The sequence below is a fragment of the Pygoscelis adeliae genome, unplaced genomic scaffold (genome assembly GCF_000699105.1).
Source record: "Pygoscelis adeliae isolate BGI_AS28 unplaced genomic scaffold, ASM69910v1 Scaffold34, whole genome shotgun sequence".
NCBI lineage: Eukaryota > Metazoa > Chordata > Aves > Sphenisciformes > Spheniscidae > Pygoscelis > Pygoscelis adeliae.
In genome coordinates, this window is record NW_008824658.1 from 1,636,480 (window position 1) to 1,648,309 (window position 11,830).

General features: G+C 46.7%; 1 protein-coding gene across 1 annotated transcript in view; it reads left to right on the forward strand.

The window, feature by feature from the left end:
* FAT2 (FAT atypical cadherin 2) overlaps window positions 1-11,830 on the forward strand; it is a 47,346-nt gene that overhangs the window by 600 nt on the left and 34,916 nt on the right. Inside the window, exons 2-5 of the mRNA XM_009322740.1 lie at window positions 4-2,680; window positions 3,124-3,438; window positions 10,581-10,642; window positions 11,461-11,772. Coding sequence (XP_009321015.1) covers window positions 4-2,680; window positions 3,124-3,438; window positions 10,581-10,642; window positions 11,461-11,772 — 3,366 coding nt within the window. The remainder of the gene's footprint in view (window positions 1-3; window positions 2,681-3,123; window positions 3,439-10,580; window positions 10,643-11,460; window positions 11,773-11,830) is intronic.

Consider the following 11,830-nt stretch of genomic DNA (forward strand, 5'->3'; position numbering starts at 1 on the left):
CTATTCACCGTCCACCCCACCACAGGAGCAGTTATGACCACAGGTAGGCTGAACAGCACCCATCGAGGCAGGCACCATCTGCAAGTTTTGGCTGTGGACAGAATGAGAAAGATCACGGAGGGGAATGGCTTTGGGAACCTGGCTAGTCTCATGATCCAAGTGGAGCCATCTGCCAGGAAACCCCCCTCTATCTCCTCGGTGAAGGTGACACCACCTGACTCAGCCAGAGACTTTCTCTATGCAACCCTGTCTGTAGAAAGTGGTGACTCAGAAGCAGGGATAGATTCGGTTGACTTTGTGGATGGAGATCCGGAAAGACATTTCAAAGCCATCAAATCCTACTTTGGGAGCACCGAGTTCATGATTGTGTCAACCAAAGAAATCAACTGGCTACTTTACCCATTTGGTTTCAACCTCAGTCTGCAAGCCAAGGACAAGAGCAAGCCACCACTGTTCTCTCCTATTAGAGTTATCCATATACCTCCATCCAAGTATGTCTCTGCCAGATTTGAGAAAGAAGTGTACCGGGTCCAGCTCAGTGAATTTTCCCCAGCTGGAAGCCAAGTTGTTATGGTGAAGATCACACCAGTCTTCCCAAATCTTAAATATATTTTGAGACCTACTCCTGACAGCACAAGCTTTAAAATCAATCCTCACACTGGACTGATAACTACAGTCAGAACAATGGACTTCCACGAGCAGTCTCATTTTAAACTTGAAGTTACAACCGTTAACAGTCACACATCCACAGCTGTTGTCATTGACATCACTGACTGCAACAATCACGCTCCAAGTTTTAGTCAGTCTTCATACCGTGGCGCCTTTGATGAAAATGTTCCTCCTGGTACCAGTGTCTTAACAGTAAGGGCTACAGATGAAGATGAAGGATACAATGGCTTTGTCACCTACACCATAGCCAACCAGAAATCAGTTCCCTTTGTCATTGACCCCTATTCTGGCATCATTTCCACCTCCAAGTCAATGGACTATGAGTTGATGCAGAGATGGTATCATCTGCGAGTGTGGGCATCAGATTGGGGCTCACCCTTCCGCCATGAAACGGAGGTGTACGTCTCCCTCATGCTGAGCAATGTCAATGACAATGCTCCTGTGTTTGAGAAGGCAAGCTGCAGTGGCACCATCCCACGGGACTTTCCTGTTGGGAACCCTGTGGCCACGGTCTCTGCAATCGACAGTGATGAGCTGCAGCATATCAAATACGAAATCAAGTCTGGCAATGAGTTACAGCATTTTGAACTGAATCCCATCTCTGGAGTAATATCCCTTAGAATATCTCTGCGAGATCTTCCTTCTGAACAGCCACTTTTCTACTCTTTGAAAATAACGGCAACAGATGGAGAGAACTACGCTTTGCCAACATCTGTAAATATCACTGTGGTCAGCCAAGGTCTCCCTGTCAAAATGCAGTGTGAGGAAACAGGAGTCTTGAAACAACTGACAGAAACTATCATACACTCCATGGAGTCTCAGTCTCAAGGCCATGGGCAGGATGATGAAACATCTCTGAACTTGCACCTTATAAACCATAATGCTCCAAAGTTTGATGACAACTTTCCACGATCTATTGATATCATAGAGACCGTTCCCACCAACTCAACTATTGCTGACATTTCAGCTATTGATCCTGATACTGGTTTTAATGGGAAATTGGTCTATGTGATCTCAGATGGAAATGATGACAGTTGTTTTACCATTGACCTGGAACTGGGTCTCCTTCAAGTCCTTTCTCCTCTAGATCGTGAACGAACCAGCTTCTACATTCTTAACATTACTGTGTACGACCTTGGCACACCACAAAAATCATCTTGGAAACTCTTGGCTGTGAATGTGTTGGATACCAATGACAACACTCCTAAATTCCCACAAGGTGCCTACTGGGTGGCGATACCAGAACATGTAACAGCAGGGACAACAATAGCTCAACTGAAAGCAGAAGATGCTGATAAAGATGACAATGGGAGAATAAAATATTCTCTCCTAACCCCGACTGATAAGTTTGCCATTAACAGTGTCACTGGAGAAGTGACAGTTACAGGAGCCCTGGATAGAGAATTGTGGTCTTGCTATGTGCTGAAAATAGAAGCTAGGGACCAGCCCAAAACAGGCTACCAGCTGTTCTCTGTTACAGATCTCATTGTGACTCTGGAGGATGTAAATGACAACACACCGCAATGCCTCCCAGCCCTCAATAGTGTGAAGGTCCCAGAGGACCTGCCCGTGGGAACCATTCTCCTGTTTCTGGAGGCTTTTGACCCAGACACTGGTGCTGGGGGTGACGTGAGGTACAGCCTCATTAACGATGAGGAGATGATGTTTCACGTGGATAAGCTGACCGGGGCACTCCGATTGGAGAAGGAGCTGGACTATGAGAAGAAAGACTCTTACAATTTAACCGTGCAGGTCAGTGACAGTGGGAAGCCCTTCTCTCGCTCTTCCCTCTGCCACCTGGAAGTGAACATCCTTGATGTCAACGAGAACTTGCACCCACCACGCTTTGCCTCCTTTGTCTTCAAAGGCTGGGTGCAGGAGAACAGCCCTGAGGGCACATCAGTGATGATGGTCACAGCAAAAGATGTCGATAAGGGGAAAGATGGAGAGGTTCAATATTTCCTCCGAGAGGGCACTGGCCTGTCCGTCTTCCACATTGAAAAGGACACAGGTAATGACAGCTTAGTTTAATGGTGTACCTTAAAGGTTTAAACTACATGTTGTGTTTGGCCTGACTTTTTGACCCAATAGGACATTTCTATATTCTCTCCATTCACAAAGTTCCATGCATTCAAATCTTTCTTGCTTGTGCAGGGATGTACAACGTGCATCCCTGTATCTGGAGAGGAGCAAGCAGGGTTTGTCTCCTTAAAATAATGGAAAATCAATGTCTGTCCTCCTCCAAAATAGCAAGGTCTTCCCTTTCACTTGTGTATCAAATTACCCTCAGCACAAGCAAGCCCTCACTTTCCACACAATCTGACAGCCATACAAGGTTGGTGCCACAGTTTATATCTATCTGCAGCAAAACCAGGAAGCAGACTAGAGACACAGACTGACAAAGTGGTTTGAGTTCCTTAAATCCCTCACAAGCACTTTCTGTCATTCTTCTAGGCACCATCCGAACCATAGGACCACTCGACCGAGAAGGAACGTCTCACTACTGGCTGACAGTGCTAGCTCTTGACCTGGGAACAATTCCTCTGTCTTCTGTGACTGAAATTTATATTGAAGTCACTGATACCAATGACAACCCACCTCAGATGTCCAGACCTGTCTTCTATGCCTCTGTGATGGAGAATTCCCCACCAAACACATCTGTCCTTCAGCTTGATGCCTTAGATCCAGACTCTAGCTCAGAGGGAAAACTGACTTTTCACATCCTAACTGGAAATCCTCAAGGACTCTTCACCATTAACCTCATTACAGGTAAGACTGACCCAACTCAGCATCTGTTTTTGAGGCTTCCAAGTGCCCAGAGGATGTTACATATTCAATATAAACAGCCCACACAGCTGCCTTTGTCACACCTTCCTTCTGCAGCAGAAGTCCCAGTCTCCAAATACACTGTGTAGGGAGGCTAAGGATTGAAACCCTCAACCTGAGGGCTGCTATTTGCATCCAGATGGCTCTTAGAATGACACAAATATGCTACTTTCACAGCCTAAACAGAACCAAGCTGTTGCTTTTAATCTTCCCCCTTATAAACAACTGCCCTATTGCACAGCCTGAGCCAGGAAACACCCTTCTGGAGGTGACTATCTGCTCCTGAGACAGACCAAGGCAGGATTAATAAAAATGAATCCCACTGCATTTAAAGGCTCCACCCGTTCTCCGGCGCTATTAATGTAGTAAGTGTAGTAAGCCTCTTCTGCCATCTTCCTAGACTGTATCTTTCATCTGAGGATTAATCACCAGATCTTTCAGAGCCATCAAAAACCCACTGATGTTTTCTGTAAACAGCCTCCTCAAACTATCCCAGCAGAGCTGACATTGGGCCAGTCTGGCAAGGAAAGCTGTGCCGAGCCCATCACTCCATCAGCTCCTGGGAGAAGAAGGAAGGGAGGACACAGAGCCTGAGTATGGGAGAGGATTAATTGCATGACTTTGATCTCCTGCCGATGATAAAAGCAGTTCACCTACTGCAGCGGGATAGAAACCTGCTTTCAGATGAGAAAGGAGATGCATGTATTGAAAAAGGCTAGTGCAGCTCTCAATTAGGTGTTACCTGTGGTGTAATGGCTACCTGGCAGTCCTCTACAGGTGGTTAGGAGGGGGATGTTTAGAAAGAAATTGTTACGCTGAAACGTTGAAATCCTTCTGGCTGCAAAAAATTCATTGGGTGTCTCTACTTGGCACCATGTAGCTACACTTGGAGATGTCAGCTAACTCTGACCACTGCTAGCCCCAGTTGTAGCTACCTCCACTCTCAGAAGCTTTTTAGCCAGGTCAGGGCATTGCTCTGCATCCAACTTTCCCACATAGTCCAAATGACTATGCACAACTCAGCCCCACAGACAGCTTGCACAAATGCTGATCTCTGTGGAGAGGTACCTTCAGAGGCCCTGTTTTAGAAGACCACTGCCTTTTCAATGGGATATGGACCAGAAATGGCTATCAGGACACCAGGCTAGCTCCCCTCATCTGCTGAGCTCCAGCTTGCACCCATGCACCCTGCAGGAAATTCAGCCTTCCCTGTGCTGCAGGCAGAACTTTCACCCCAGTGTGAGTGCAGCCCTACAAAGCCATGCTCCAAGGCTGCTGTGTTTTATGGTAAAACAAGCGACACTGGCAAAATCTGAACATTTGCTAATGAGACCTCACCTGTAAGCCAACCCTTTAATTCCCGTCTTAGACAAAAAAAAGCTCTCTCGGCGATGAGTCATCTCCTATCCATCTCTCTCTACAGTCAGTTAATTTGCATGTGAAGAGTGATAAGTTTGTCAGTCCTGTAAGAAACTCATGAGCTGATCTTATCTCTTGGACAGTTTCTGGAGGTCTCTTCCTTAAACCCTGAGCTTGGAGGTTGTTTAAGGACCTGCTTCCAAGCCTGATGAGGATTCAGTTATCCATTGTTTTACTTGCATGTCACTGAAAAGAACAAATTATCACCTGCAAACATTGGCATGAACTGAGCAGTTTATATCCTCGTGTTTACAGTATCTAAAGAGAAGTCATCTGCTACTACTGCCAGAAGGAATATCACAGCTTGTCTAAACTTCAGGGCTGTAGGCAGCTTATTGGAAACCCTGTCATATTTTCATTCTGCAGGTGAGGGCATGATAGTTGCTCCGTTAAGTAGAATAAAAATATAATCTTTGGTCTCAGCCTGGTAGTGCAGCATTGGAAGATGAACTGCTGGTCTTTCAGTTCCTGGTCATCCACATCAGTGCAGGGTTGTATTCAAAAAAAGGGTTATCCCAGTGCAGTGCAAATACATTTGAACAGGAGAAAAGAGAAAGCACTGCGAGTGTCTGAGCAATATAGTGCTACTAGACTACTGAGGCTTATTCTGGATTTTTAGTTAGGACATGTCCTTTGTTTTTCAAATGCAGTAAATGCATCTCTTCTTTCACTACCTAGAGGAAATTATCACAAAAAGACGCAGAAATATTTCAGTTCTTGAAATGCCAGAGATCTCTATGATCCAGATTGCCAATACTCCTTCCACGGTCAATCCCAAATCCTATGACAGTAGAAGAGTTTGAGTAGGCAGAGCTGCTTATCTGTGATGAAGCATTATTCAATGATAAACATTGAAGTTTCAAGAGGAAACCACAGAGGCTGCTGCTCTTAGTCATATGATTTGAGCAAAGGACAGGATAATCTGTATGTGTCAGGAGTTCTTCCAGCACTCAGGTGAGAAGGGAGGCTCCTACATGCAGAGAAGACTGTGATCAAGACCTCTTCTCTTCTATCCCACACTGTCAGCAAAGAATAAATAAGTCACATCGGCACTGAAATAAGCCAGAGCGCGAGAGGGCCAGAGATCAGTCTGGGTCTCTTCTAGGCAGGGCGCTCCTGGTAGGAGCCCCTTGGCAAAAGAAGGGGAGGAGGAAGCTTGTTCTCATCCTGTGTGCTAATAGGAATTAAGGTCCTGATTTACTGTTACAACAGATACGTCTACACCCAGAATAACCCTGCAGAATAGCCCTGGATAGTTATTCAGGGCACAGTGCCACACTACTGCAAGTAACCTATTTCTGGTCCTGGAGCCTGCTTGTTCTGCTTTTGATCCAGTATCTCAACACAGGGGTGGGTTGGCCAGTGGAGACATAGCCAGCAAGGCCCCTTGGCTTTTCCTCCTGAGGCCTTGCAAGGAGGCAGAAAGGGCTGTGAAGACTGTCCCTCAGCAGGGCTTGGCTCCTCCAGCATCCCTGAACTACCACAGAAGGGCTCTAAGCTCTTCCAGCTCTCAGTTCACTAAAGAGGGTGGAGAAAAAAAGAGGGAAAATAAATGAAAGGCTAATGAGAAGAAGGAATAAAACTGCGCAGTGAGATGAAAGCTTTCTGCCATCGGCAATGGAATGTCTCCAGCCCAGCCTGGCAGCTGGTGCAGAGCAGTGTTTGTGAGAGACAGAGAGAGAGAGAGAGACATGGAGAGATGGGCGGATAGTAGGGTTTGGGGTATTCTTTTGCTGGAAAGGTTTTCAGATTGTTTTGCGCAGGGTTTGCAGTCCCTGGGATGAAGGGGGTTCCAGTCCAGATAGGACCAGGAGGAATTGGGAGACTGTGGCCCAAAGAGTCAGGATGAAGCCATTCATCCGACTGAAAGGCTGTTTGGAGAATCCTTTTACTTTGGACTATTCATCTCCGGCTCTTATCTAGTGCTTGTTCTTCTGATCCTTCTCCTGCTGTGTCAGTGTCCATGGGCTTCCCCAGGATGCCTGTAGTTCCCAGCATTTCTCTGCGTGGAAGGACATTCAGAAACAGCCTGGTCTTTAAATGTGAGGGATCGTTGCACTGCTGCTCCCCAAGCCAACATACCGCAGGCTCCAGCTGAGCATGGAGTAGTGCAAAGCAGGGTCAGAACAAGGGGAGAGGAGAGGAGAGGAGAGGAGAGGAGAGGAGAGAGGAGAGAGGAGAGAGGAGAGAGGAGAGAGGAAAGAGGAGAGAGGAGAGAGGAGAGAGGAGAGAAGAAGGTGAAATGGAAGCAATAGTGAGACAACAGAAAGAGGATTTCAGAAGAACAACCTCTTCCCTTCTCAGGCTCTTGTGAAAGCCCCGATGCCTGCAAACCTGATTCTGGCTATTTTAACTATCTTAGATTTTCTTCCCTGCAGTGAGGGCAGGGGGCCAGCAACCTCCACCCCAGCCCTGCTCTTGCCAGCAGAAGTTATTATTATTTTTTGTTCCCTGACAACAATGCACTGTTAATTCTGCTGCTCCTGTTTCAACATGACCAGCTTTCCTCTCTCCCCTTTCCAGGCAGCAAGCAGGAGAATTACAGACAATCCTTTCCCATTGCTGTGTGTAGATAGCCTGCAAGAGCAGAACTTGTGCCTGTCTGTATGCAAGCAACAGAAGGGATAATTTCTGGACCTTCAGGTGAATGCGGAGCTTGGCTAATTGGCCAAGTGCAATTAGGACCTTTGGCAGTTTTGTTCAGTTTCTGTAGGACTCAGCAGAAACCGTCAGGGCCACATACAAGAACACAAATAAAAGACACCCACTCAATTGCAAGTCCCGTGGGACGGGCTAGCTGGTGTTTTCCAGAGGGGCAGGGACTGCACTGATAACTCACACATGTGCACATGCACACACAAAACACTCTCATTAAAAAATAAACGTGTGCTTCCCAGGTCCTTGTAGGGGGCAGCAGAAAGAACAGAGGAACTGTTTCCCCAGGCCACGAAAGCTGACGGCAGTTCCCCTTTAATAACAGTTTCCACTTCCATTTTAGCCCTCTGGCTTCACAGTGTGTATAACCAAGTAGCAACAAATAAAAATATGCATTAATTCCAGCTGGCTTCTCTCGAGCACCACGTCTGATCCCCGTCTCCCTGTCTCTGGGTGCTCAGCTGCCGTGTGAACACTACTGGCAGTTTGTGCATCTTGGCAGCCGCACAGCACCACGGCTCCGTACAGAAGTTAGAGTGATTAACCGTTAACCACAAGAGCTTTCTGATCTCAAGGCAGAGTGGTAACTGGCTCTGGAGAGGGGAACTGGGAGCCACGATTGGGCACAGGGTAAGGGACAGAGGGAGTTTGCCTGGGGTCAGGAGGAGAAGCCAACCCTTTGACTTGTGTTCAACAGTCAACCCTTCCTATCTGTTCAACAGATAGGAAGCTAAACCCAAAAATGCCATCTGGTTAGACTCCCAGCTGGGATATGGTACAGGTCTGTGATAGATAGTAGAGGCAGCTCTTACTCCCCAGGAGATCTGAGCATCTTCAGTGTTACAGACATTTGAGATGGTCATTAAGTTCCAGTTCATCTGCCTTCACTACAGTCCTTCTTCTCCAGCTCTAGAAAGCTCAGCTACAATCCTGTTTTCTTTCATTTTTATCATTAGGTCATGAAAGAATTTCAGGGTGTGGCCAGGCAAATCCAAATAATCTCTTCAGAGTCATTTAAGTTACCTTCCATCAGCTGGCATGCAGTAACCAAGTGCAAACAAGGTATTAGTCTGTTGCAACTGAATTTTGCAATCCGATAGACTAGAAATATCCCCAGTGTGCACACAGGTATTGGGTGGTTCCATTGTCAATATCTAGCTATGTGTCCTATGGGCTCGTTAGGCCAAAATTATGAACCATTCCCTGAGGTAGCTGGAGTTTTAGGCTTTGCTCCCCTGTTCTAGCCAACCTATTGGCAATGTGGACAGGACCATCAGAGATCTCAGTGAACCGCTGCTGCAATTCCTTCTTTAGGCCCCCATTAAGAGAGCATTTCCATGCATATCAAGAGTTTTGCTGCTGTTGGAGCCCTACAGCCTCCCACGAGCCTGGGAGAGGTTCAAAAGCTCCTCAGCCAGTGTGCTCTCAGGCCACTGCTGAGTCCTCTTCACCTGCTGAGATGTCAGAAGGAAGATTAGGGAGAAGAAAAAAAAATCCATGACATACATGCAAACAGAGTCTTTCAAATCATCTTGTCATAACACATTAAGGAGTGTTGATTTATGATTGTAAAGGCATCAAATAAATGTTTAGTGCAGGGGCTGGTGCCAAATACGAATAATCCCAGAACAAGTGGAAACAGTTAACAATAGTCTTGTTCCAAGCAGCTGCTCCTTGCTCCCTCCTTCAGCTGCCCGGTGTTTCCTGCAGCCATTTTCTCCTGCCTATCATGCTCAGACAGCAATGCATCAAAGTATGATACAACTGAAAACAATACTATTAATTAAAACTTTCTGGCTTTCGACCAGAAATGAGAGTTGAGATGGGTTCGCGCGACTCTGATTGGCAAGTTTTTCAGGATGTACAAGTGCACATGCTCACACCACTGCAGATGCACGCTGCCTCCCATGCAAAGCATTTCCCAGAGTAGCATGAGCCTGTATCACTGCTTGAGGTGGTCAGGAAAATTCACCCTGCCTTTCGTTTGTGCGAGGAAGCAGGACTTCCCTTCGCGAGGAATAAACACCATGATAACAGCGACCGCTGGGAGCAGGAGTTGCGGGGAACAGACAAAAACACTCACAGGTGTCAGACTTGAGGACTGTCAGAAAATCATGCATTATATATACAATTTCCATCATCTGTAAAGCGGTTGTGAAAATGGTCTAGAGCTGCTTTTCCCCAAAGGTGAAGAGTCAAGGCACTCGATAAGGGCTATTATCAAAGCAGACGTCGGAAACACAAGCCTCAACTCCATCCTTTCCACATTTGCATCTACTCAGCTTAGTCACTGACAGACCAAAAAGAGGCAATTATGATGATTTTGTTTAAACTGGAGTTTATTATAGCCACAATTCCTCCCTCCTGCATCCAACCTATTCCCTGCTGTTAAACTAGTGTGTATTTTTTAGAAATCCCTCAAATCTTGCAATTGTTAGAGGATTCATCCTGTATTTCAGCAAGGCTTAAATAATATACCAACATTATTATCACCTGCGTACCTTATTTTTAGCCTGAATGCATTTGTTCTAGTGGTAGAATAGAGGGTATTTCCCAAGACGGAAGACAAACTTTTGTCAAAACACTGTAAATTACAAAGAGCAAGGTTCAGCACAGGGAAAATGGGAGTCAAGACTTCTTAAGAAGCCAAACTTGTGCCAGCGCATGCAGAATGTTTCCTACTTAGATGCATAACAAAAATTTTGTTTTCACGGCCCTGCAGCCTTTCTCACCAAATGCCTTGACAACCCTCAACTGATGTAGGCATCTGGTAGGTGTCCCCCTCCTCTGTGGTCTGTAATCATAGGAGTGAGAGCAGCACCTCCGCAAAGGGATTCACACTGGAAATGGACAACTTGCCCTCTGGGGGTATCTGTCTTTCTCCTCCGATCACAAAGGGAACCTGAAACAGGACGGGCAGACAGACTGATGTGGGGCACACAGGGATTTGATAAGCCCTGGCTCTCCTCGGACACCAAGTCTTGGAGCTCAAAGGGTTTCTTTCTTGGCAGGTCTGATTTCTACGACTTCACGGCAGCTGGATCGAGAATACAAGGCTGAACATATCCTAGAGGTGGGTAATGATGATTGTAATTAGCTTTATTTACCTACAAGTGTATTAAGTTCTCAAAGAGCTTTCCTTGCAAGTTGGAGCACAGAGAAAGAATCTCATCCCATCAGCTCTCGACTGCTGGGAAACTTAATTAAATGGTGTGTGTTGCCCTAAGAGACAGCTGCAGCAGTACTGCGGGGTTTATTATTTCCTTACTGAAGACTGGTGCAAAAGGCCTGTTCTGGAAGCTGTGGGAATGCAGGAAGAGGACTGGATAATAAGTTATGGGGGAAAAAGCAAGCCAGAGAAATCCACCCTCATTTATCTCATTGTATCAAACATTGCTGTGTAGCCTTGTGTTACTGGCCCCCAGCCTTAGCTGCTCTGAGCTATGCGTATTTACATCAGAGGGATCTTGAGGTGTTTCAGTCTATCAGTGTGATTGAGGATAATACATTTCTTTCTGCAATGCAACATGCTGGGAGCGTGCACAGGCACAGCGAAGTGAGGATAGGTGATAACTTGCCAAGCCATTGCAATACAAAAGTTTTTAGTTTTGTGACCCCTAATGATCAATCTGACCCACTGCCCAGAGCAACTGCAGGCAGGAGCCCTGCAGATGGGTGTCCCCGTGCATGCCCAAGCCTTGCACAGTGCCAGCTACAGCCACCAGATTTTACCCTGCAGAGAGGAGCAATGCCTCTGAAAATGTTGAGATACAAATGCAGATCCACACAAAAACCCTAGTTTAGTCATTGCCCATGAGGATGAAGGCTGGCTGCTCATGTCCTAGGTCATGACAAAGAGCTCTGTCACCTACTCCCTTTGCTTGCTGGCAGGTGGCTGTTTCCGACAACGGAGAGCCAGCCCTGAAGTCCACCAGCAGAGTTGTGATACAAGTCCTGGATGCCAACGATAGTCCTCCCAGTTTCCCCCACAAGCTCTTCATGGTGCAGCTCCCCGAGAGAGACGCCTCAGAGACGCCACTGCCGGTCTACAGGCTGATCGCTTCGGACCGTGATCAGGGCCAGAACAGCCAGATCACCTACACCATCGAGGAGGAGGAGGAAGGGATATTCACCATCAACCCCACAACCGGCATGGTGTTCTCCAGGAAAGCTTTTCCTGCCTCCGAATACAACATACTCACGGTGAGAGGAGAGGGAAACAGACAGAGCCAATGGGAAGAGATGGGTGGGGAGGGAAAGA